The sequence below is a fragment of the Oreochromis aureus genome, linkage group 16 (genome assembly GCF_013358895.1).
Source record: "Oreochromis aureus strain Israel breed Guangdong linkage group 16, ZZ_aureus, whole genome shotgun sequence".
Classification (NCBI taxonomy): Eukaryota; Metazoa; Chordata; class Actinopteri; order Cichliformes; family Cichlidae; genus Oreochromis; species Oreochromis aureus.
This window is the reverse complement of record NC_052957.1, coordinates 15,040,083-15,067,386: the sequence shown is the minus strand read 5'-3', so window position 1 is coordinate 15,067,386 and position 27,304 is coordinate 15,040,083. Positions and strand designations below refer to the sequence as shown.

Below are 27,304 nucleotides of genomic sequence, written 5' to 3'. Positions count from 1 at the left end.
TTTCAGTCTACCCCTGCCACAAAGGTAGGTTGTTCTTGCACGGTGCAAAACGATGACAACGTAGAGTCACGGTTACCGTTAAAAAGGAAACGACCCTCGTTAAAATGCAAAATAGAGTCATTAAATATGGCGTAGTTTGAACGTAGCTAGTTCAACCTGAGGGTAAAAGGTAAGCCAATCTAATAGGAGCAGAGTTTGGATCTACGCCCCTGGGCGACCTCGCATTCCAGAGATTCCCACACTCTAAGCTCACCTGCCTTTTCCTGCACTACTTAGCAACACGTTTTCAAGGGCATTGCCACAGTAAAGTGAGTTTTTCTACAAGAGGAAAACTAACCCCGGAGCAGTTTCCGTGCATTTACATTAGCCGGCCAAGTTTTCACCCCCACGGTTAGGCATGGCATCAAAAACAGCGCGTGAAGGTCTCTCAAAGGTGTGCGTTGTTTGCGATGATTCGGTCACAAGAAACAGATTAGGGTAGTATTAGATTCTTCCCCGCTGAGAGGAAGCCAAAAGAAGCTTGTCTTATGCCGCATGCACAGACGGAAAAAACAGAAAGAAAAAAAGCAACCACTCTCTTTTCACTTTCCGACTTCAAGTAAGCAGCCCATACCCTCCTGCCTGCTCTGCGCACAGATGCTCTCGTTTCTCCCTGCGTATTCACTCCAATTATTTAGCAGTTTGCAAAGAAAAGAAAAGAGAAACATTTCCATACCTTGGGAGGATTGTAGTTGCGCTGGCTGAGCTGCGGCTTGGATCTACATTGGAACGTGTAACTTCATCTGTAAAGTCCTGCCTTTTAGTCCCATGCATGTGGAAGAATGAAACTCGCGTCCACACTCGAGTGAAGAAGACGACCCCTCGGCTGCTCCTCGCCTCCAACAGCAGTCCCAGGCAATGCGAGCGTGCATGACGTCAGCGGGAATGTGGGAAACCGATGTGCACTCCTGATTGGTTTCAAAGCGAATACGGGGGCGTTCCTGAAGAGGTACGCGTTGTTAAATTAACCAATGACTGAGAAGATGATAGTTACCTTGGTTACCTGTTTTGTCAACCCATACACTGTAGAAGGGAGAGAACAAGGTAAGCTAGGTGGCTCGTCGGGTATAAATACTTAGTTTACAACGCAAATAATCGCTAATTGTTGTGTGTAACTTTATTGTAGGTATAGTTTGAGCTTGGTCTTGTAGGAAACCTTTGGTTCACTTGGTTTTTTTTTTTTTGTAAGGTTGAGCATAGGTTCTACACAAGTACTGTCGCTAAACTATAGCAGTAGCAGCTATGACAATGATAAAGTTAAGTGTTTTCTAGTTTAATTAAGGACTATAATAATTGGTAAAAATCGGTAAAGTAAATTAACAGAGCTTGGCTTGGAAAATATTTTAGGCTAGTTGTATGTCCATAGTTTTAACAGCAAAAAAATGACAACCTAATGATTTTTTTAAAAATATTTCTTTTGTACATTTAACCCATGTGCCACCTTTTCGCCACTGGTGTTATCTTACTCCTTATGCAAATTTTGGGGGCTTCTATTAATTATTATTTAGAATAATGCTATGTGATGCAAAAATCATAAGATAATATTTTATTATTTCAAAGCGTTTGTTCAAAGCGTCAATGTATGATATTTGCAAAGTCATTTATTAGCAATAAAATCAAATGAAAGCATATAAAGAACACTTAAAATGAGTGACAATGCCATTCTTTATATCTTAACCTGTACCTGTACCGAATTTCAGTGGATGTAAAATTATTATCTCGGGGGTCTAGTGTTACCCATAAGGAAGGTAACAGCAGTGACAGTTTTCATGGAAAATGCTTTTTACAAAATAGATGCTGCAAGCATCAAACCACATGATGTCAGTCATCTTGTACTCACCAGATTATGTCATTTAATCCATTTATATTCTGTTGTTTTGGGGTTTTTTAAACAATTTCCTAACTGTGTCGTATTAGTGACTTCAACTAAAAGCTTATTATGAAATTACGAGATAAAACAGAAAAAAATCTGATAAATGAAAAGAGACACTGGTCTCATCATGACCATTTCTTTATAGTGCTTCAGGAAATCTGTGAAAGTAAGTCAAGTGATGTCATTATTGGGATGTTTTGTTTCAAAATAATAAACTTTTCTCATAACACCAGTGACACAGTTTTAAGGGACCATGACTTTCTTTATATATCTTATAATATTTATTTCACATTTTGCTTCATTGTGTCACAGTCATCATATTTTTAACATATCTGATTGATTTGATGCATTTTAAATATAACAAAAAAAACACAGCCTTTACCCACCATACTCGACTGTGGGGACAAACGCGGTGGTGGTGCCTGTTCTAATTGTAATATTGTGAAATTAATGAATGAGGAAGGAAAAATTATTCAAATTTAACATAGAAATAAATTGTAAATAAAGTGGTTTTTAAGTGTAGTAAAAGCCAGGGACAGAAAAATTGACATTTCTAGAATGACCTATGTCTTGAATCCTAACCTTGGCTTGCCATTTGGTGTTGAAATGGAAAAAGTAATAATTTTGCTGTCCTTAAAATCGGTATTTAAGTCTATATGTAATGGAGACATGGGCAAAAAATAGAAAAGGATTCAGAACAGCGCATCTGTTTTCCCTCCAATCATAGAAAAATTAATTCCTGCATAGTTCATCCCATCTCTTCACACGCCATGCATTTGAAAGGAGAGGAATCCTGTGCAAAAATCTTTCCAAGCTTAATCCAAAACAAAGGCAAAAAAGAAAAAAAAAACATTCCAGCAGTATATCACACACAGACTGGCTCCAGTACACTAAAACTTGTTGATGTTAACTAGCATTTTAAACAATATCACACCAAACTTTTTTTGTAGGCAGCAAAGCTGTGCATGTGTGTGCAGCGCAATAATTAATGTCTTTTTTTTGAAGGTACTCTGGTGCATGAAGATAAAGCTCAATAGTGATGAGTGGAAAGGATCTACAAACATTCATAACAAGCATTAAAGCAGAAGATGTTGGTAAGTGAGTGAAAAATGGCTGGAATATTCTGGCTTCTGACATAGTGGTCTACTCAACTGTTGAACCGGTTTGACCTGAAGCCCTCATGTCGAATTCTCCAGGTGCCTTTCAAGTCTGTTGTTTTTGTCACAGGCACAGCTTGTGTTTATCCACCTGCTTCCTTGAGTCAAGCCGAAGCACTGAAAAAAACCGTCTGACACAGTTTGTCTCTGCTATCCCCCTCCTCCTGTGCAATCATTTCTTTATTACGCATACAATCCATTAGAGCTTAACTGGTGTTGCTCCTCTGTCTAACCTTTTTTTGCTGAAGTCAGCATAAAGTCTTTACTTCAGACATTAAAAGTGATGAGATTTTCAAGAATTCCAGTGATCCTAATTCATCCATATCATCTGTTTTCATCCATGCAGAAAAACTGACAGTGCGAATGAAAAATGGTCTTGGCAGCTCAAAGTACAAGCCGGCAGAATATAAAAGACTACTAGCGATTGTTGATGCCAAACGCCAGGAGACTGATCTAATTGGACAAAAGGTAACCTTTTGTTTGCACTGTCATCCCTGTGCTAATAAAAAAGCTGTGTTTTCCTAAAATAAAGTCCTGTTGCATTTAATAACACGTTGATTCAGCAGCAAATAAAGGAGTATGTGCAATAAAACCACTCATTATACATCAAAGGAAGTGTTAACTAAACAGCATGTCCTCAGTAGTAGTAAAAAGTGCAATATCTGTGTGCGTGTGTGTGTGTGTGTGTTTACCTTTTTCCACTCTTTCATATATGCCACACGCTGTAAAAGGATTTCATTTAGCATAAAATAGACATTGCATAATTCTTGTAGTTTGTCCAACAACATGAAAGAGAGCAGTAATATCACTGCCATACAGAATGGCATTTCTGTGAATATTCATTTGGCTTCCTGTGGGTTTTCCCACCACACTGTTTGAAGTTCATAGTCATATGATTCTGAGCTGATCAAAAAGTTAATGCTAGGGGCACTGGAGATTAGACCTGTGTTGTTTTAATTAGTAAATTGTGTCAGAAGCCTTCTAGCATCATCGTGGTAGCCCATGGCTTCTTCCAACCCTGCGCTCTGGATAACCTAGATAAGAGAGGCTATGTTCATATTGGCCCTCCTGAAAAAGCAGGCTTTTTGAACATCTCATATTGGTGATGTGATAGGGGTAAATAAATTACCATGAGTAGCCTCAAGCATGGGATCATTTTTGCTTTCTATAAATGGACTGGCAGCATTAGTAGACAGTAAACACTTGGTAGCTCTATACTACAATCTGTGCACTGTGTTACCCAATATACAGATATGTGTGTATGTAAACACTGAAAAAAGGAGTGGGAAACATATTTTTTTCAATACTGTTTTGATTACAGGTAGACATCCAACAAATGGGCATAATATTGCTACATTTTCCCTACTGATTCACCTATATTAATGTTTATGTGTTTTTGCTGAAAGACATTGACTTTATTATAAGAAAATGCATAACTGAAATATACCATGTCTCCAATATTGTGGGAGAATCCCCTGTGTGTGATTGCAAAGTTATTGATCCTTTACTCATGTATGACATTTCAGAGATGATTTGTATTTCAAAATGTATTAAAAAGAGCAATAAAGAATGAAAAAATGCATAAGGAAAGGGTATATCAGAGGGCCTGCTCAGGATGGAGCTGATTTGGAGACAAAGTAAAAGAGGCAAGGTTGAGATGGTTTGGCCATGGGTAGAAGAGTGATAATGCATGTATTAGGAAAAAGATGTTTAATATTAACTGCTAAGCTAAAGCAGAAAAGGAAGACTAAAACGAAGGTTAGTGGATGTAGTGAGAAAGGACATGCAGATAATTGGTGTGATGCAGAGGATAGGGTGGCAACACCTGAAGGGAGGAGCTGAAAAAAGAACGAGACATGGCTTGTAAATACATGTGGTTTAAGTTTAAAACCTTCAAAAAGAAAAAGATGACTTTTTACTCATTACGTATGAAAGGAAATTAAATGTACTCATACAACTATTTTTACATTGCTCACGTGGATGTCTACGAGCTGAATATACAAACCCTATTATAGAGAATTTGAGACGCTGTGTAAAATATAAATAAAAACAGAATGGAATGATTTACAAATCACATAAAACTATATTTTTTAATAACAGAAGATAGAAAATATGACATTTTAGTATTTCATGAAAAATATTAGGTTACTTGGCAACGGGTCAGTAACAGGTCAGAGAGTATAAAAAGAGATCTTAGAGAGGCAAAGTCTCTCAGACGTAAAGATAGGTTAAGGTTCACCAATCTGGAAAAAAATTGTGTCTACTAATTGTGGAAAAATTCCATAAAATTGCAAAGATTTTAAACAGCTTGTCATCTACAGTACATAGTATCACCAAAAGATTCAGAGGATGTGAAGAAATCTCTGTACACAAGTGACTAGGTTGAAGATTAATACTGGATGCCTGTGACATGCAGCACTGCATTAAAAACGGGCATGATTCTACCATGGAAATCACTGCATGGGCAAAGAAATACTTCCAGAAATCACTGCCTGTTAATGCAGTTCAGCATGTCATCCACAAAGACACGTTAAAACTCTATGATGCAAAGAAGAAGCCATATGTAACATGATTCAGACAGGGCACCGGCTTCTCTGGCTTAAAGCTTATTTAAAATGGACTGAATCAAGTGTTAAATTGTTCTGTGGTCAGACAAATCTAAATATGAAATGCTTTTCCAAAAAAATCCTTCATCCTGGACTAAAGAGAGGGATCATCCAGCTTCTTATCAGCTCTCAGTTCCTGATGATATGGGGTACATCAATCCAGCATCTATTACAAGAGCATTACTTCGTAGTAGAAGAGTCGGGGTGCTGAGCAGGCCTGTCTGCAGTCCAGAACTTTCACCAATTAAAATCATTTGGCACATCATTAAATGAAAAATATGACAAAGTTGTGCAGCAAGAATCCTACGTCAGACAAGAATGGAACAACATTCCTCTCCCAGAAGTCCAGCAGCTGGTCTCCTCAGATGTTTACAGACTGTTGTTACACAAAGAGGAGATGCTACACATCGCTAAACATGGCTCTGGCCCAACTTTTTAGAAATGTGTTGCTACGTTCAAATTGAAAATGGCCTCATTTTTTTCTTGAAGTAGTGCAACTTCTCATTGAACCCGAAGAACTGCTGCATGTTTATTTCCCAGAAAGTAGAGAAAGAATGAACCAGAGTTGGAAGAAAATTGTCTTTCTTAGTAACATCAATGCTTTTTCTTCTATGACAAGTCAAGGAGCCTATTGTAGAAAGGTCTATGGAAAAGTGAGAAATGTATAAAACCTGAGAGTATGAAGGGTGAGCCATGGATTTACACAGAATATTCTAGGTCAAGTACAGAGTTGGTTTTCTGATGGTATTATGGTCTTCCGAATCGCAAAGAAGCATTTTCAATTTTTTTTATCCAGGTATTTCGTATGGGTCTTGCAAGGTGGCACATAATCCAGGCAGACCTTTGAATATTTTATACATTTTTTACATTTTCTGTCTGGAAGCCAGGAAGTGTTATGTCAGCAATCTTTAAAATGCCATACATTTTGTTTAATTGTGTAAGAATGTGAACAACAGGAAATATTCAAAAGGCATGAAATTAAGATTGGTATGGGTTAAGAAAGAAATGGAAGGAAATGTTGTTAAATTCATAAAAATGTACAATGTGGTGTGAGAAAAACTTTAAATATGAGAATTAAAGACCTCAATTTTCCTCTGGTTAGTTTTAAGCAAACAATAATGTTCACTAAAATGTTTTAAGTGCCTTTACCTAAAAAGTGATTGGGAAGCTAACCAATTTAATGGTTATTATAATGCTAATAAGAGTGGATATTAATGGATTAGTTTTATTTGGCAGAGTGAGACTACAAATGAGGTGATGTAAGTTTTGCTCCAGGCACAGTTTTTGCAGTCCAAATGAGGTATTAGACAGCCAGTGCAAATTAAAATTACCTATAATACACTGCCTGGAAGAGGCATGGAATATCAGCAGTTTAGCCTTTTTCTTTCAGTGCTGCACTAAAATCCAGCTGAGCACTGTAGATTGACTTACTATAAAATCAGCATTAGCAAAACATATCCAAAAACAGCAATCCCCTCTGAGCACATAGACAGTCACAGCATTTGAATGTACATGTAAATCCCTTTATTCACTGCTCATCTGGAAATTACTTGCAACCATGTTTTGGTTTTGTGAGATTATATTTTGTACAGTCGTCTGAGCCACTGACCCGTGTGAAAAAACACTGATAAGACAATGAGTTGCTACACTAAAGGTGCTCTAAGGAAGTGCTTTAAAGAGGGTTGATGGGGGGAAAAACCCCCACAAGCGATGATAGATTAAGACCGCTACCTCCCCCATTTCTCCTAATAACATGCCTAATGTGTATCATTTGTGTTTCATCAAATTTTTTCCAGTTTATTTTGTTTTTTTGCATTAATAGTGACACTGTTCCAGCTGAATTATCAGGTTATGAGTCACTCAAAGACACAATAATGCTAATAAAATCTGAAGCATGCTTTTAAAAAGCAGGAAAAAATACTTTTAACCATAAGAATACTACGTATTTCACATTCCTTGCAACATTATGATGTATGTATAAACTATATGTTTTGTGCTTCATTCAAAATGGTCTAGACTGATGCGTTAAAGCACTGCGCATAGAGATCTCTCCGGATGAAGTTAATTGTAGGCGGAAATAAATGTTCCTAGTTAAAGTGCATTTAAAAGCAAGCACTCCAGCCAAATGCATGTTGTACTTCCAGGAAAACTGTTTATTCCTGCTTTGCATTTAACTGCCTTGTGAACCATCTTATAGGTTCACAAGACTCGCTGTGCAGCCAAGGCAACCAAGGAGAGCTCCATATTACGGCAGCACAGACAGGTGTGGAGCACAGAGTGCCTCAGGCTGCAAAAGGCTGAGTAAGAGCCCCCTATTACTCCCTGTCATTATCTGCTGCAGTTTTCTGAATCTGCTATTACACCATGCAACCATTCCACTTAAGCCCCATTATGCCTAGCCAGGAACCTGCATGAAAAAATAAATAAAGAAAGAAATAAACTGGACACACAAAAAAGATGAAACAGAAAAAATGTATCAGAGAAAAAATGAAGAGAAGATATTTAAGCTGATTTTCTGACTCCATGACATTGAATTAACAGAGAGAAGTGGGTGGTTATAGCCATGCAGAGACAGAGGGGTATACTGAATGGAGGAAAAGTGTTCCTCTGTGGGTTGAGGCAGAAGTGTGGGACTGGGGGCCCCAGCAGTGTCATGTCTTGTGAAGTGAGAAGGGCAGCACTAGCTCTGGGGTGCAGCTTGTTTGGCTGCATAATGACTATGTCTGAGCCACCCAAGGTTAATGATGTACACAAGCGTTAGCCTCAGTAATGAGCCTAGTCATAAGGATGTGCCACTGCTTGCATCTCTCTCCACACATATCTAGTTAAAGTACCTTGGGATTCAAACAGGCAAACAGGAAAGTATATCTCCATGGTTACTTGTTCCTTTTTGCAACCATCTCAACCATGTTAGCAAGAAACAAATAATTATTGTAGCTCTCTCTGTGGGTCATTTCAGTATGAAGCTGCTCACAGCAACAAGACATCCTACCTCTAACTTTTGTCAAACTTTTGGAGAAAGTCCACCAGTCAAGTCTGTAATACTGTGTGTGTGTGTGAGAGATAGATGGAAAAAAGTTGTCACCTTCTTATGGCCATCTCTAAATGTAGAATTGTTGTAAGCCAAATGCAAAGAACATGCTTTTTTATTTTACTCATTTAAGGGTAAAATTTATACTTTTTACACTGTTATGTATAATTAGCAGCTACCTTTCAGGTCATGGCCGCTTATACAAATTCAGATCAATAAGTTGTTGTTTTATAGATTAAGCTACAGAGCACTCCATAACGTTAGGAAGCTGAAATTAACTCCATGTTTATTAGGTACTGCATTAAAGTGATGCTTGCATCAATAAATAAATAAATAAAGTCTCTTATTCTGAAATAGGCCTTTTTGCATAATGATATAATGTATGCTTAGGTTTAAAATGAGTTCATTATTTGTCATTTAAATTAATGGATATGTTTGCATTTAATAGAATGCATTTGTTTTCTCCAACAGAGAGAAAGCTGAAAATGACATCCATTATTTTATAAAGCAGATCAAGCCAAACAATATAACGGACAGTGCCATCTTTTCTCTTCAAGAATATGGTAAACAACTACATTTTTATGTGCATTTGTGTCACCATCACCTTGCTGTTTAAGCAGTGCACTGCTAATGTGTATACCTGTGTGTTTTGGGGTTTTAGAACTGTTTCTTGAGAGGGAAATTGAGGCATTCAGGATAAACACTGTGCAGCCTGTTTATCGACTCAGGGATGACCTGGTCTTCAGACTGGGTGAAGTACAGCATCAGCAGCTCTCTGCGCATCCATCAAACTGGGAACAAGTGATACAACAGGTATTGTGAGATATGGAATAAGGGCTTAGTGACTTTGATAAAGACCAGCCATATATATATATATATCTATCTATATATATATATATATATATATATATATATATATATATACATGTATATAAAAAGCGTTTTGCAACATATGTCCTTGATTGGGAAAAAAAAAGAAAAAAAGTGGCAGTATTTTTTCCTGTCTATGCACTTCAAGTCTTCAAAAGCAAATCTAATCGTCGGAAACTCTCTGCAGGTACCAGACCAAAATAGCCCATCCAGCTCCTCCACAGAAGTTTAAAATCTCTTACTTTCACACAGTGATCTTACCTTGTGCCCAGCAGTATATGCTGTCCATGAAGCTGTTGTTTGTAAGATATCTGTGGACCCTAAGACATAAATTCTGTCTGTGACTCTGAGAGGCTTTTTGCTGGCTCTAGAGATGAATCATGAGATTAAGGAGTTAGCTGGGTCTTTAAAGAAACACCATACTGGGAATGAAGCGTCTGCCAGCCATTTTGTCGGACCTGTGTAATTCATGCTCCCCCCCCCATGGCCTCCTATTCTCTTATTGGCCCATAGCCCTTACCCACCTGATTGCTGATAAACACACACTTTGTCTTCCTTTCCCAATCTCTTATTCCACCACTTTTCTTTTCTCTGCCTCACAATAAAAAAGAGAAGCTGAATGCTGTATAATTATGCTTTCATCCTGGAGTGAAAGTGAGGAGTTTAAAAAAACCCACTAAAATTGGCACAGAATTGGATGGTACTTTACAAAAAGAAATAGAAAGGCACAGTAGGCAACACTATGCTTGTGTACAACTTTTAAAAATGTTAATACTGCTTTTAGCATTTCTAGATGTGGTTTGAATAATAATAAAATAGGAATAATAATTTGAAAATGAATATTAATAGGTTAAAGCTTCAACTGTTTTCTCTTAACTTATTAAAAGAGATAACATAATGTTTTTGAACAAACTCAATTGTAATTGCCTTTCAGTAAATAAACTGTATAATTGTCCACATATGCATTCATGCATCTATAAAGCCATTGTACTACTGCTGTTTATGTGAGTGACAGGTGTAGTTATATTGTAAGGCACATTCATTTTCATTCATTCCTTATAAGATAAGATAAGATAAGATAAGATAAGATAAGATAAGATAACCTTTATTAGTCCCACACGTGGGAAATTTGTTTTGTCACAGCAGGAAGTGGACAGTGCAAAAGTTATGAAGCAAAAATTAGAATACAATAATAATTATCTTCATCCCTTACAAAAGCATAAGAGCCACCAGACAGTTAAACAGTTTTATTCATTGTATTTGTCTTTTTGTTCTGTTCTGGAACACTAAGATCTCTTCCTTTTTTGAACATTTCTACTGATACTTTTATCTTGATATCAATAATGTACTGTATATTTTTACATTTTTGGGAGGTTTTTGCATTTTCAATAGCCCATCTGAATTCATGGCACATTTGAGCATTACTGAGCAAGTCTTCAAGTCATTTCCTGCATACCGAAAATGATGGTGTTGGCTGATAAATGTTTAAAAAATATTTACGGTTATTTGGAAAAGAGAGGGTTTTTTTTCAAATCTTATGCAATGTTATGAAAAACTTTGTTTACCCTGACTGCTTCCATAGGAATTAAGAGGGTAAGTAGCAGCCAGGTGTCATCGGCAAAAGTGAGCACCTTTATAAATGCAGAAGTAGTCTGAAGCAGGTCTTGCTAACATGCTAACAGGTCTCTGTTAGCATGTTAAATATTAAAGTTCATGACAGTACAATTAGAAAAAGACTGACCAAGTATGTCCTGTTTGGAAGGCTGCCAGTGGCTGTTAGTGAAAACCAAACACAGCATTTCAGCACATGGTTTGCAACTATGGGACCCTGGCACCTTGCAGTTACGGGTTTGAAGATAAAATCCTTTGCATACCAAAGTATACTAGAGTCAAACGTAAGGCATCTAAAGCTTGGCTGAAATTTGGTCATGGAACAAAACAATAATCCCAGGCACAGCAGCAAATCTCCAACAGAATGGCTGAGAAAGAAAAGAGTCAAAGCGCTGCAGTGGCCCACGCACTCAAATTGCAGTCCAGTTCTCAACCCCACTGAAATGCTGTGGCATGACAAATGACTGCAAACCTCAAGGAACTGAAGCAACATTGTAAAAAAGAGTGAGCCAGAATTCCTTCAAAAATGACATGAGAGACAGACGGAGTCATACAGAAAAGGATTACTTTAATTTACTTCAAATTATTGCTGCTAAAGGTGGTTCTACGAGCTATTGAATCCTGGTGTTTAGTTCGTGTTTTATAGGAGTCGTGTATAAACTCTCTTTTCACAAAACATTTGTCAGTATTCAGAGCATGGGTAGGTCTTTGAATTTGATGTCTATTTCCTTCTCCTTTTCAAATGCCTTATTGTTTGGTTGTTCACTAGGTGGGTCTTCATTGGGTGATATTGTCTACCAATATAACAAGTCATAACAGTATATTAATACAATCAGGATGATGTAGAAACATAATATTTGTAGTTTTTGCTTCCAAAAAACACTTCACAGCTTAATATTTCTTAAACATTACCTTAGATGTAACTTCTCCTTTTAATTAGGCTCTTACAGTTTTAATAGGCCTAATTAGTGATTATTTTCTATTATTGCAGCAGTCTATCAGAAGTTCATAAATTTAGATGACCGAAAGAAAATATATATAAATATCTTGAGAGAGAGTTGTTCGAGGCAGAGGACTTCCAAGGTAGCCAGAGCAAGATTTGTAGTTCTGTTTTACCATTTTGTTTTGTCTTGACAACATAAGGTCAAACTGGCATGTTTGTTTTCTAACACTGTATTTAATACATTTTGATGTTTTCATCCTTGAACCAACAGATAAACTTTGTCAAAGCACAACAAGATGACATTATTGCAAAACTTGATGCAGAGTATCTGGACCAGGAGAGAGAGATCATAGGCCTTGGCCTGGAGGTTTGTTATTTTATGTAGAGAGATTGTCGATAATAGCATATCCTTTACCTTAATAAGTGATTGCTACAGTATGTCGCGAGAGAAAATTAACATTTCATTATGCAGGGAATGTCAAAGTTTGCTCCATCCGTATGTTTATTTATTTTGAACTAAGTTAGACGTTTATTGGGTCATCGTTCTATTCTTCAGTGACCTCTTTACAGTCGTGCTTATATAACTGACTACTGAGATATGCATCCAACATGTTGATATTTAGAACACAAAGCTGAATATTTTCACCACTATGCTTAACAGTTAGCAAGATGTTTGTTTTAGGAAATGCGTCTCCCTGTTTCTCCAAACACCCGTCCACAGCGTTAATTTTTGAACCCCTGCTTGAGGGGTTGTGTTTGCTTGTATTAATTTCAGATGTCAGTCAAAATATATGATAATCCCAAACTTTTATGTAAAACTGTATATATCAAGGATATAAAAAGTCTACAGACAACCTCAAAGATGGCCATATTGTCCTTCACAGAAATATCTCACTAGTACTTCAGATAATTTGGTGAACATTCCAGAAGAGGTTTTGAATTCAGACTGCCCTTATCCAGAGCTGAAGGACTCACTGATCGAAGCCTTTCACTCCCTATCAGAGAGATACCAGAGCAGGCTGCAAAGCCTCCAAGAACAACTGCAAAGGACAGACAGGTAGGTCTGAAGATGTCTGAAGATTTAAGCTTTGCTTTTTCTTTCTTATTTGCATAATTCAATGTTTTTACGCATTGCTGGATGAAATATATCGCTGGTTTTTACCGCTAACATGAAATAGGTGGCTGAAATAGGCTTTTAATGATCTTCAGCCTTTCATTTAGATAATTACATGCGGGAGCAGAGCTCTGCTGTAACTGGACAGATCAAGATGAAAGATTAAGAACTCAACAGGATATTAAAATCATATAGATGCATAGTCACTTCACTCTGCAGAAACAACCTTTTAAATAAGTATTTCTCACCAGGAGAGTGATTATATCAATATCTCCAAGCTACTTCAGAGCTCGATTTTTATTTACATACAGCTGTTTTTATATTATTGTTACACAGCACTGCTTTTTATCTGCATGTACTATATGAAAATGCAATGCATTCAAATGAAGGTAGGGAAAGACAATTTTGTAGTGTTGCTTATCTGTTGCAGTGCTTTCCTTTCTGATCACTGTTTGTGTTGAAATTGTTTCAGGTTCTGTGGCTGGTGTGAGCACGATCATGAACACTTTAAGTTCACAGTGTCTAGGTATGCTCATGACATACCCAACCACAGAGCCCTCTGCATGGATATGCTGTTGAGATTCTTTCCTGGGAAAAGTAGACAAGAGCTGGTAAGTACTTTAGGGGGAAATAAAATCTGAATTAATTGTTAAATTTATTTATAAATGGACAAACAGAAAAGCCAGCTATTTTTCTAATCAGAAAATAGGTAAAAATCTCAAAATGAACAAAATTTGATGGTTGATATTTTCATATGTAAAGACTTTTTGCATTAATTTCCTACAGGTTATGAGAGTAAATTGAGTATATTTGAGGTTTTTACACTATTTTACGACATTTTATTGACTAGAATAGTAGTGGCATAATAATAATAGCAGCAGAAGTCAAAAATAAAATAAATAAATAAATAGTTGTAGTATAATGTAATTGATCTGGTGAAGCAATGATCACCTTTGAAAAGAAGTGTATTCCTCCTCATACAGTTAGAGTCCCTCCTTGAAGCCAGCCTGTGCAACCACAGTCTGGTGTGCTGACCACAGAACAACTGAGCATCACGTGTCTTGCTCAAGCCCAAAATGTATCTTTGGGTAAATTGGTCCCCAGGTTTGAATGATTGGTCACTTTCCACCAAGCATCATTTTATTATTTCTTTTTTCTTTACTACACACAAAACAAACACATACATGCTCTCTTACATGCATTTGCCATAAATTAAGACATTAACTTTCCCACACACCCATCTAAAAATGTACTTTACTCCCCTGTGAGAAGCAGCCCCACAGTGTGAGTCCCAAGCTCCCTGATCAATGTAGCTTAGTACCCTGAACCCAGCAGTGAGACACATAGATAAGCCTGGACAATGATCTGCTCAGCACGCTGCAGGATATGCCATGTCACCCACTGTGGACAATTTGCTCACGCCACCGCCTAGCATCACCATGACAACCGCCAGACCCTCTCTCCGTCCTCACCATCACCCAGAGACCTGTCCTCATATCAGTTCCAGCTGGGTGCTGCATTTAGAGCTGTGATCGTTCAGCCTTAGGGGAGTCTTGCAAGGAGGAGAGATGTCTTTCTCCATGCCCCTCACCCAGAAACATTCCCAGAGTTGGACTAATTCAGCTATTAGTCATAATTAGACTGGCTTGCGTGCAGAGGATAATCAGTGAGAGCTATAGATTGATTTGCTGAAACCTCTCTGATTACACTCACAAATGCTATTCTGCCATCAGCATGTGGAAAAAAGAAATCTTGATTTTATTCAGAGTTTTTGGCTTTTTCTCTATCTGATATCTAAATGAAATCAACCAAACAAGTATGTCTTTGATTATATCCAGTAAACTAGTAAAATGGTCCCCCTAGCTGAACTCAGCTCTGCCTGACTGGCATGTGTGTGATTTGTGATATTTTGCGTGTATTTGTTTAAATGAAATCCCATTAGCACTCCAGACAAATTGGTGACTTGGAAATTCTATAGTTAGCATTTTAATCACAATTTAATTATATTTCTATGGAGTCAGCATCTTAGCCCTAATGTTTCTTATGTTGTTTTCCACTTTAGAGCATTGAAGCCTGTTCTTGTTTGAGCTATGGTATTCTGCTCACCTGCCGTTAAATTTGATCTCTGTGCAGTCATTTCAGGATGATAGCATCATTTTCTGTTGCTTTTGTCAGTCAAGTTTTAGCTGAATAGAAGGTGTGAGACAAATGGTTTGTGGTATGTAACAATTTAAGAGCCTTGGTGATAAAAGCAGCCTAAATGTTTTCAATTTCTTGCACTTCTTTTTCTTCCTCTGATCCTGTAGAAAAATATCCAAAGGAAAATAGGGGAAGTGCAGAAGGTTTATTACTTTTCTCTTTTAACCTCAAGATATTTTAAATATATCATATCTTGCAGTAGTTTATCCCACCATAGCCTTCAGTTGATATCCAAGTGACTATCCCTATCTCAGAAAAGTGTCACTTTAATCTGTATATGGTAATTTCTTGTATTTTTTGGTGACCTAAAGTAAAACCAGCATGTCACTTTCACAATCAGGTGGTTGTACTCCAGCCAGCTATAAGTGGAGATCTCCCTCTGCTGGATGGGGCAATTAAATGTCTATTATCTTTGTACCAGCAGAGAATCAGCAGGATTTCATTGTATTAATATAGTAGTAATAATAATATTCCATGCTAATAGTAAAAATTATTCATACCTCTTTGTACTTCTGAGTTTATATGGCCATTATTTATTTCACATTCTCCTCCAGGAAACCTTACTCTGCAGAGGAAATGTGAATGCAGCAGCCGAACTAGGTGCTGTTACACTCTAAGTGTATACTGCAGACACAGTGCGGTGGATGCATCCACACAAACTGTGAGTGCAATGGATGAAGTGCACCCAAGCCTGTGCACAGGCATGCAAGCATATATGCACATATCTCAAAGGCTCATGCTTAGTCTTTACTTCAAACCACAGTAAAGGCAGGGACAAAAAGAGAAAGTGAAGAACAAAGGAGGTGGGGGGGGCTTTTCCTCAAGTTCTAAAGTTGTGTATTAATAAACAGGATTTGCTTGACTGCCTCTGGCGCTTCTGTTCCGTTGGCAGGTCTGTCAGCTCACTCATTTTCAATAAAACCATTCAGCCGTCTAATGCCTTCCCACCGTCAGTTAGCCACTATTAGCCCATAGATGAATATCATTCCCTCGGTTCCAATGAAGCAGCCAAGTGGTGCAGCCTCTGTGAGCGCTGACACAATGATGAATAGCTACAGGCAGCCCTCACACAGAAAGGAACTGTTTTCCTGTAGGACATTTCACAGCCAGGAGAGAGAGACCATTTTATACACCAGCAGAGTTAGATCTGACACAGAGTTGTCCCTATGGTCCTGCTGCCATTATTGTAGAGTGTTGTAACAAAGGGAAGTTTTTGGTTTCCCATTAGCATATTGTTAATTTGGTGCAACACGATGCATAATATATCAGAGTTGCCATTTGGGCTGTGGTGCTTTAGTTTTGAAGCACTATGATCACAGTGTCATCTTCCAGTTTTTTTTTCTGACTCTGTTTATAATTGTGCCTGATACATCTGTACAGTTAAAACATTTTTTTGCCACCCCACATACAAACAGTACACAGTCCATTCTCATTCTTCTTCCAGCTGGAGCATGAATGTGTGTGGGACTTGCAGCGCTTCACCCAGGCGCAGCTAAGAGCAGTGCCCCAGCAGTGGCAGCGAGACCGTGAAGAACTCCTGGCCCGAGCCCAGGTCACACTGCAGGAGGCAAAACATGCCCACCAGGAGGAGCTGGAGCTACACAGAGACCGCCAGAACCAGCAGGACATTTGCTTGCATCTCAGAGAAAAAGTTTGTGTCTCTTTTATACCTTTGAATCTTCAGTTGTTGCATTTTTGAGATACACTGAAATCTACTTTTGCTGCCAGAATATACGTTTTCCTTATATATATTCAGTATGTGCTTTATATTTAACATAACATCTTTTTTCCTATATTCCTTTCAAGCTATCTCATGTGCAGCTGTGATAGTGTGACGTTTGAGGGAGCAGATTGCCTGCTTGTGTACAGTATATCTGCTGATGAGGCTGTATATTACGCCAGGCTGCCTGACAGCATCTCTTGCTTTAGCTGCCACTTGGGATGGGCTGTGAATGCAAACAAGCTAATAAGAATGGTCTTGCAAACATGATGTTGCTGTCTCCGAGGGGTGCTAGTTCACATTCGCACAACAAACAAGTTACTCATGTGAACAAATCCATGTGGTGTTGATGTAGCACCAAGTTGCTTATGTCCTGTGGCTGTTTGGATAAGACACTGATGTATGAGGTAGGGCTGGTGGGAGCCGACAACACTGAATCTCATTTTGTCAAAAAACACCACAGAGGTTGTTTTTCTGCTGTTGGTTTGCAGATGCAAAGTTCTTGGATTGTTTTCTGTGCAGATCTGTGAATTCTTCCCTCTTGGCATGAATTAATTCTTTCTGTTTTCAGTGTTTTAACTCTATATTACCCCAATTTTGGTGTCTTGTTTCGAAAGTTCTTATGAGACTGATCCTGATCCTAACAACCACAATATATAATTAATAACTAGAGCCCAGCCGATATATATTGGCGAGAGTGGTGTATTGCCTGATAATTGGTATTTGCCTTTATATCGGTACATTTAAAACTGATAAATGAAAATTTAAAAAGTAAAAGAAGAGATGGAAGAAACTCTCTGTTCTATGAATGTGGATGTTGCATAATTTGTCCACCAGAGGGCACTCTGCAACTTTCAAGATTATTTTCAAACAACATTTTCATATCATCCTAGTTAGGACTCATAAATCGCTACAGTTACCAAATATTATAGGGGAAAAACAATATAAAAAAATATCGGCCAAAATATCAGGTTTGTAAATCACCGAAGACTGTATCGGTCTTAAAAAAAAAAAGTCTGTATCGATGTAGCGCTTTGAATAACAATCTCCACCCCTTTCCTTCTGCTACCTGCCAGTAGATCATTTTTCACTTTGTCTCACACTGAAGAGTTGAAATGTTTTCTATACAAAAGTTTGAAAGATAGTACATTCTCCTAAAACAAACTAAAAAACTCCCAATTTTTTATTTTAATGCCCTTCTAAATAGTACATACTTGATATGTCTTCAAAATGTATCTTCCTAAACTTAAAGCAAAAGTTGGGGAATTGAAGACTCACTGTCAGTAGGTTATTATTTTTTTCATTTCAGTGTAATTTAAATGGTGGATGTGCACATATTTGAGTTTGCGTGGAGGCTTAGATGGATTCTTGTTTTCATTCAGTCTTTCTTTCCACTGCCTTTATCATCACTGCACAGTGACACTGCAGCGAGGCAAGATGGATTCTCCTTCCGATGCGTCTGCCTCTTTAATGCTTTGGTTTCTGCAGCTGCTCCCTCTGATCCAAACAACTCCCCTGACTCTACTGTGAGTCATCCCTATTGTATTTAGTGTGCTGTGTAGGAAAATATGGTAGCAGAAACTTGCATATTGGAGCTGGCAGTAAAATATAAATAAATGAATGAATCAAAATGTATATTTTATGGAGGGCTAACGGTCATCATGATCTATAATTCAAGAGCAGTCCATCCTCTTTTTTTTTTTTTAACAGTACGATTGTTTTTTCCATATAGGGGTAATCTGATGGAAACAGATGGAAAGCACAGTTTCAAAAAAGACAACAGATACCCTTTGGAAACAGCTTACTGTGAAAAAAAATTATAAAATAAAGATTTCAGTGATGGTACTTTTTGGTTAAGGCGGTAGAGTAAGTGCCTACTTGTTACTTGTTACTTCCTTGGGTTTCCACATCTCATCTTCTCCATGGGTTCAGATGAGCGCATACACACAGGACAGTTTTTGGTCAGGGCCGGTCTGATTCTGACCTCATTATAGTGAGTGAGGTTGTGTGCTGCCATCCCACTCAGACACTCTTCAGGGAATAGTGCAGTGGGAAGAAATCAAGGGTAATTGATTTTAGAGTTTGCTTGAACTCCTCTGTTCTAGAAGGGGCAAGGATGTCACACAGGCCACATAAGACAGTCTAAATTCATGTGTATGCACTCAGATGAGATTACTGATCATATAGCAGTTTCTGAAAGCGCTCCAGATGTGAAATTGTAGAAGCTGTGGTTGCTTTAAAATAAAAAGATATTTAAGATAACTAGTCAACATTACATGCATGAGACCCAGCTCAAAATCGTTCCATTTTATCACTGAAAGACAGACTCTTCTTTTCAAATCATCATCCGTTTGTTCTGGCTCTTGTAATTAGCTCGTATTGTTCTCTGTGTTACTGTTAATTCCAGCCTTTTATTGTGTCCTTGCTTTCATTTTACCTCCCACTTATATCTCGCTCCCAGGCATATTTGATGAGTGATTGTTTTTTTTTTTTTCCACATGAGTAAATAAAGCCTGGAGGGATGACAGATTGTTGCAACATGCTCAGGTGGGAAAGGGATGAGCAGGCCAAAGGACAAGCGGCACTACAAACGAACGAAGAAAGATTTCACAAAACCGGAGGTTTTCTTTTACAGCCAGCACTCTTTTTTTTCTCTCCCCCCTCCCACCTTATCTCCAGAGTACTTCACCAAACAAACATCACTGTTATAGATTAACTTATGGCCACATTATTTATGTGCTCTTCCTACAGTAATCAGGATATTCTCTAGGCTCTGTGTGAGAAGATCGCCTGTCATCGAGTCAGTCATTTAGTGGCTGCCAAGTCTCTCTGGTGGCCAGATGAAAACAACTGTGGAGTTGAGACAGTGTGTGGGCTCCACAGTGGTTCAGCTGACAACTCTCTGAGGAGTTAATTACGCATATGTCTATAATTTTTCCTTTGCACAGTGATGTACCTGTTCTGGAACTCGGGAAAATGTTCATTGTCTTGGCTGTAAAAATACAACAATAATTGCATAGTTTCATTTTTGTCATCTTGTAATGGACTTCAGCTCTTGTCCCTTTAAAGATTCTGTAAATTTCATGTATCATTAACGTCACTCAGCAGAGTGTTCCCGCATAATAAGGAGTAATGCTATTCTCGCTTCTGTTTGTTGCAGTAATTCACAGCGCTGATGATTTTATGGTTTTTGATTTTTTTTTAAGCCTAATCTGCTTCCATCAGCTGTTATATATATTAAATAACTTGCAATGGAAAGTTATGATGGCTGCTGCAATGCCGGCTGACAAAAGACATTTAACTGTACAGTTATATTAACAAAAGCTTTGAGCCAGCTGCAGTGCTCCGATAAAAAGACTATCATTCTTTTGTTATTCTGACATCTCTGCAGTCTTTTTTGTGCTACCATGAAAAAGGATGGTTTCCCATTTCCATTTGAATTCACAGAAAATGAGATTCCAGTGACAAATTACTGTAGACTGTACATAATGACCATTTTATTCTCTTTGTGCTACCTAAAATGCCTCTTCATTCCTGCCTAAACAAGAAATCTTGCAAAACACATTCAGACACTGGGGGTCTTGGAGTTTTTAAAGAAACATTTAAAATTGTTCTGTGACCTGAGTGTATCAAAATATATGTACTCCCTACAGACCTGCCTATATGATTTTGCATACAACTTGCAGGTATCTTATATTGGATAGGTTGAACTTGATGGATAGTTTAATTATGTGTACTTGTTTAGCTGAGAAAATATGCCCACTAAAGTTTCATTGGGCATCTTGTCAGACTATGCCAAAATTTGAAATTTTTTTGCTTGGGTGTAAGTGTTTGCTTGTGTGAACACCAGAAGTTATTCAAATCATTACTGTGACCTTTCACAACCACAGGATTATACTAAACAAGGCAATAATGGAAACTGTTTAAATAACAAGCATGCACATAGCTATGAGGCAAGAATGAAGAAGAGGAAGAGGAAAGTAGCAGCCAGGATAGTAGAGAGCCTGGTACTAATTAAAAAAAAGAAAAGTTAACTTTAAAAAAGTGTCCAGAAGCAAAAAAAAAGAAAAAAAAAAGACTGAATACTGCCAATAATCATTTATTATCCACTCACCATTACTGCCACTACTTAGGCAGGACCTATAATATTTTCTTACGTATCCAGGTTCAGTAATACTGAGAACTCGAAACATCTGCAGGAAATAATTTTAATTGTAGAGTTTTCTAAAGAATAACCATGTTGTATTTCCATCTTTAGCACTGCTAAATAGAAGTGGATTAGAGGCTGGAGTGTTTAAATTCTTCTCTCAATCTCACAGCTGCTGCGTTCTCTCAGGCAGCCATCATGTATGATTAACTTGATGATACTGCTGGTGCTAATGTGTGTGTGACCATGTTAATTTGCAGTTCATCCCTTTGGAGATTCCTAAGCTCTCCTCTGATAGATCTGTAAATCTGTCTGCCTGGTCAGAATTCAACACTTCAATACCCGGCATGCCACAGAGAGGCTGCTGCATAACGAACCTGTCACTCACTCCCCAGCAAATGTTTGTGGGTATGTGTGTGTTTGAAAAGTTAAGACGGTCTCTTTCCAAATATCTAGCTGGGTGAGTGAGGATTGCTATTGATTTTCTTTTCTTTCTCAGCTAAAACTTGAAAAATCTCTACGTTTTTAACTCTGGAGGAGCTTCTGTGTAAATATAATTGATCTAAACTGCAGAATAAAGAACCATTTTCAACACTAGGATACGTTTTGTTTTAGTGTAGGGCTAAAAACGCAAGGGTTTTCTTTATGATTCATTGTTTAGAGGGGCCTGAGGGGGATCTAGAAAAGTGTGAAAAGCAGTTTTGGCACCTCCTCTGGAGTTCGTGCCACAATTTGGCAGCTGGTTGTCTCCGTGTGAATAATTCTTTCAAAACAGTTGCTGATAGACAAGAATCTGCCCTTTTCTTTTCTCCTTCATCCCTTATGTGTGTCTGCATGTGCATTTGTAGTTGCAACAGTGGCGAGCCCAGCAGGAGGAGGTAGCAAAGCTTGAGGCAGCAATAGCAGCCAGACAACAGGAGGAAGAAGAGGAGAGGTTAAAGAGGGAGCAAGAGAAGGACGCCGCCATCAGGTTGCAGCAGAAAGAAAAAGTAAACACTTCTTCACCCTTATAACAAATGTTGTTATGGGTTTGTTAAATCCTGGGACATTTGCTTATTCATGTCTTACTTTTGCATGTGTAAAGCCTTAAATCACCTTAGCTTATATTATATATTTTATTAAAGCAAACATTTTTCTAGATGATAAATGCTACTTTTTGGTAGGTTAGTGTTTATGCGAGTAATCCCTTAAAGCCAAAACTCAAAGCTAGATATTTTTGTTCTACTGTTGAACTGTATCATAACAATAAGAGCAGAGATCCTTAATATGGTCGTCTCAGGCACACAACTCTGCTGTTTGTGAAGGGCAGCCAGTCAGGAGAAGTTTGCCACTATGGCCAGCTTTCAGGAAAGAGGAGCTAAAAGTAGCTTGTTTAAGACAGTACACAGGATGAACTGAGCATCACAAACAAGACCATATGTTTGTTAAAGAGGAGCTATTTTGAACTGTGACTCATGCAACACTGCCCCAGCAAAGGCCAAGAATAAAAATATGGAAGTGAAAGGCCCACTTTAATTGTTCTTGTGGGATAAAATGAGTATGAATTCTTATGCTTTACTGTGGTGCATTCCGTCCACTAACATGCACACATGCAATCAAAAACAAGGGACTGCCAACAGCAGGAAAGCTCAACTATGTAGCAGACAATGGGGATTAGTTTAGGTTTAGATGAGTGTTTACAGTGTGCCACACACAGAGTATTGATTTCACAGTGAAGCAAGTACTCTCAAAAGCTTCAAATCGTTTTGGATGTGCGCTTGTTCTAAAACCTTTTCATGTGTATGAACAGATGAGTGTATGAATGACTATTCAAGGAATGAAATATCACTGAATGCCTACAAAACAACCACTGAAAGTAATTGTCGCTTTCTTTTAGAAGTACTAGAAATGCTGTAGAGTTTCTTTGGGTAAATAAAAATGTATTGTATTTAAGGACTTTAGGAATGAATAAAATAAAAGAATAATTCCACCATGGCAGGGTTTTTGATGTAGGTAGTTTGGTTTTTAAAAACAATTCACCGCATTCAAATTTCTTGCCATTTATGGCTCCAGAATCTGAATGATTTAATTGTGGGCATGCATGGATATCAAATTGAAAGCACATTGTGGATATAATTACATGGGTATTTTGATTATTCACTTTAGTTATTGAACCCACAGGTACGACAGACCAGAATATGTGTGTGTGTGTGTATGTCTGACTGTTTAATTAAATCTCTCCTCAGGGGTCTGCTAGGCGAGTATAGGCAACCTGAGACATTCTGATTAATGAGAACATTTAGGCCTCATTGGATTCCATATAATTTAGCACAATAGTCTGGCAGACGTTGAAATATCATCTCATTCTCTCTATTTACACTTATCTGATTCCCGCTCTGTCTCAATCAATAGGACATGATGATCCTAAGAGTTTCCGAGGGAGTCAACTTAGTGGAAGTGTAGCCACTGTTCTTGTTCAGTTTTAGTCTTTGTTGATTTTTTTCCTCCAGGTCAGACAGTTTTATTTAAAGCAGCAGAAGAGGAGAGAAGTGCTGGAGCAGAGGGATCAAGAGAGGCTTGCTAATCTAAGAAGCGTCATGGAAGAACAGGCAACGCGAGATAAGCAGAGGTGAGTGTTGCACCATGGGACCTTGAGTTTTCGGCACTGCCAAGTGCCTCAAGGTTGTTAAAGGCAGCTCAGAACCCTTAGAATTTCTAAATTACTCAAAACAGCCATGACATGTTTTTAGTCAGCCACTTTATGCGTGCGATTTGGGCGATCACTCACAGGAATTCACAGTGTCGTCCAAAATTTACAAGTGACCTATGTCTATTTCACATTCTGTTTAAAAATACATTTGAGTAAAAAGTGGAATCTAGCATGCTGCATTTTATTATTATGTTATTATTATTATATTATGTATATTTGAAGAAATACAGTTACTAAAGAAACAGCCTGAAATTATTTTTACATAATTTCCGTTGTAAGCAGTGAGTGACAGAGTTTACTCAAGAGTATTAACAGGAAATTATTACCATTTCACCTTCATTTGTATCATGTATCATTAGTCAGTCTTTTGATTGACTAATTAAATAATACGCTTTGGAACTTTCATGGACACAAAACTTATGAATACAGCGTCTATATTTTTTCTTCTTTACATAGTCTTATCCTTCCATCAGCCCACTGTGTGCTGTGTTTGCAATATAATATTTATACATACACTCTGTGGTCACTTGGTATTAGGTACACTTTTTTCTGTACCTGGGTTGAACCGCTTTTTTACCTTCAGAACTTTGTTAATTCTTTATGGCATAGATTTAACAAAGTGCTTGAAGCATTCTCAGAGATTTGGGTCCATATCAATATGTTAGCGTCACACAGTTGCTAGTTGGCTGCACATCCATAATGTGAATCCTCTGTTCCACCACATCCTAAGTGTCTTCTATTGGATTGATATCTGGTGATTATGGAGGCCATTTGAGTATAGTGAACTCAATCTTGGTGAGCCAGTCCAAATTCTAGCCTCAGGTTCATGTTCTTAGTAAAAGGAGAGGCACTCGGTGTGCTCTTCTGTTGCTGTAGTTCATCTGCATCCTCTTTCAATGTGTGTTTGCATTCGGAGATGCTCTTCTGCATACCTTTATGCCAGTGAGTGGTTATTTGGGTTGATGATGCATTACTATGAGCTCAAAAGCAGTTTTGCCATTCTCTTCTCACCTCTGGCATTAACAAGGCATTTTCGCCCAGAGAACTGGCACTTACTGCGTATTTTCTCATTTTCAGACCATTCTCTGTAAATTCTATGGTTGTCTGGGCAAATCCAAGTGCATCAGCAGTTTCTCAAATACTCAGACATCCCATCTGGCACCAAGAGGAATGCCATGTTCAAAGTCACTTAAATCAGTGTTCTTGCCCGTTCTAATGATTCGTTTAAACCTCAGCAGGTCATCTTCACCGTGTCTACATGCCTAAATGTAGACATGTAGCTGTGACTCATGTGAGTAGCTGATTAGATGTTTAATCAGCTGTTGAACAGGTATCTATAATGTATTAGTGTATATCAATCATAAAATATTCACTGAATACACAGGAATATGTACTGCTAAATGAAAAACATAGTATTAATCAGAAATCACTGCTGGTTGTAGTTTCTTAAATTATAAGAATGCTCTGATAACAATGTAGCATCACAAGTACTTTCTCTGAATATTTGCAACTTTCTAACACCTCCGTGCTCGACCCTTGCTGAGTCACTGGAGATGTCGCACCTCATCAGTGATGCGGGGTCAGTCAGACGTGAGCACACTGGAAACTTTCAACAGGAAAAATAATGTCTCAGACTAATGTTAACTTGCTGCTGAAAAATAAAACTTGCCTTTAAAAACATTCTCTTGCGTGGTGTGTTTTCCATTTGATTCCTCTGCAGACACACACTCACATTGAATCCGTATAATGTTGTTGACTTTGGCTGTGAGAATGAATTCAGATGCAAAAGGGATTCATTGAGGGGCTGAGACAGAGATAAAAGCAGGTGTTGGGAGAGGTGCTGCACTCTGGCAGCACCGTAGAGCCCTCCACAGCCTGGAGGTCTGCTGTGTCAGGAGCAATACGTAATGTTGATTGTGGCAGTGGCAGAGGAAGAAAGGGATTGTTTAGGTCTGATGTCCACACCTTTTCTGCTTCCTCTAGGGTGCAGTTTCGGGCAGATATGCTACAACAGCGACGGCTGGAGAGAGAGGCGCGGGAGCTTGAGCGGCAGAGAGAAGAAGAAGAGAGACAGAATCGTCTGGAAGCTCTTAGAAACCAGGTGGAGCATTATCTGGTCTTTCAACCACTTGGATTAGTTCTGTCAGTGGAAATAACTCACAAAGGAAAAAAACTGTACTCATCCTTATCTGAGTAAAGGCATCACTGCCACCTTATGGCAGTAAGTAAAAAGACAATTGTATATTATTAGTAAATCCAGTGTATATTTTTCTTATTTATCTAAGGTTGGGGTGGTGGCAGAGGCAGACCCAGAGAGGATGATGGCAGACACGGAGGCTTGGAAGTGTCGACACTTGAATGTAAACGAGTTTGAGCTCCAAAAGCCTCTCTACAGTATAAACACGTACACAGACACACAGGTGAGGCATGATAGGATCTGCCCTCCTATAACCACTTTCTTTGCAAAGTCTCTAAAGCTGCATGATCATTTGCCCCTGTCCTCTTATCTATGCTCTGTATGTATTGAGCCTACATGACCTCTTGCTCCCTCACTCACGTTTCCTTCGTTACATTAAGTCACTTAAGTTTCAATTACTTTTGGGTGACACTGACCAGTGACCCATGCACTAGAGGAAAATTATGTAAGCTGGGTGGCTGGCCAAACAGTGTTTGTCCTCATTTCAAAAGAGTCTTAATTTCAAGGCCACCAAAGTCAGTCAGTGAACTGTAGAGTCTGTGTGTGGTTTTGTTTTAACTGTAGAGAACAGGTTAGGATTTCGGTATTGTGTAATATAGGTATTGACTAATGATTGTCAGACTGTGATGCTTTTCTCTTCTGGCACCAAATGATGATGAATTAATGATCAACCCTTATGTCAAGTATTAAATGTGTAGTGATCCATTAAAAACAGCAAAGGTTGCATAGAGAATGGAATGTAAAACAGCTGTGTTTATTTAAAAAAAAAACCCCAACTATCTTCCAGATTGTGTCTGATCCAAGAGTGCGGGTTGAGCAGGCTCTGCGGGAGGCCGGTCTACACCAGAGTCAGTATGCCAGAGAGGTTCTGTCCGTCATCGAGCCCCCCAAACCACCTCGACGTGACACAAGGTCCATACTTAAATTCTGACCCAACTTTTGATTAAGTCATCTTATGAAGTCCCACTCTTGTCCCAATATTAAACAACATATGGCTTATGATGAATTTGCTTCATGTGTAAGAATTTTTCATGGTTTTTAATTAAGAGTGCTTACAACAGCTGCAGTTCTTACAAAGTAGTTTTTTTTAACTACAGTATTGTCCTCC

The 27,304-nt window shown here is 38.2% G+C and overlaps 2 protein-coding genes across 9 annotated transcripts in view; one reads left to right on the top strand and one right to left on the bottom strand.

Moving 5' to 3' along the window:
- Positions 1–906, bottom strand: part of LOC116322865 (plakophilin-4) — an 87,546-nt gene extending 86,640 nt beyond the window's left edge. For 3 of the 5 annotated variants that reach the window (XM_031743059.2, XM_031743062.2, XM_039600436.1), the window contains exon 1: positions 716–905. The gene's annotated coding sequence lies outside the window, so the exon portion shown is untranslated. Of the gene's footprint in view, positions 1–715 lie in introns of all 5 variants that reach the window. The other 2 variants (XM_039600434.1, XM_039600435.1) reach the window with 1 other exon arrangement.
- LOC116323032 (coiled-coil domain-containing protein 148) lies at positions 3–27,202 on the top strand. Of its 4 annotated transcripts, none has more exons than XM_039600438.1 (15): positions 3–24; positions 2,918–3,006; positions 3,416–3,537; positions 7,873–7,976; positions 9,178–9,269; positions 9,368–9,519; positions 12,402–12,497; positions 13,015–13,187; positions 13,717–13,855; positions 16,888–17,094; positions 22,159–22,299; positions 23,800–23,918; positions 25,983–26,100; positions 26,285–26,419; positions 26,984–27,202. In XM_039600438.1, exons 2-15 carry the CDS (start codon positions 2,952–2,954, stop codon positions 27,125–27,127), a joined length of 1,797 nt encoding a protein of 598 aa, XP_039456372.1. In that variant the 5' UTR covers positions 3–24; positions 2,918–2,951; the 3' UTR covers positions 27,128–27,202. The 4 variants fall into 4 exon arrangements, with proteins under 4 accessions (XP_039456372.1, XP_031599156.1, XP_039456374.1 ...); XM_031743296.2 differs by lacking the exon at positions 3–24 and adding an exon at positions 1,044–1,083; XM_039600440.1 differs by lacking the exon at positions 3–24 and adding an exon at positions 3,140–3,198 and having other exon boundaries at positions 2,941–3,006.
- The last annotated feature ends 102 nt before the right edge of the window (positions 27,203–27,304 follow it).

Coding starts and splice junctions, on each gene's coding strand:
- LOC116323032 (XM_039600438.1), top strand. CDS start 2,952: ATGAGTGGAAAGGATCTACAAACATTCATAACAAGCATTAAAGCAGAA. Junction 3,538..7,872: donor CTGATCTAATTGGACAAAAG/GTAACCTTTTGT, acceptor ACCATCTTATAG/GTTCACAAGACTCGCTGTGC. Junction 26,420..26,983: donor ACACGTACACAGACACACAG/GTGAGGCATGAT, acceptor ACTATCTTCCAG/ATTGTGTCTGATCCAAGAGT.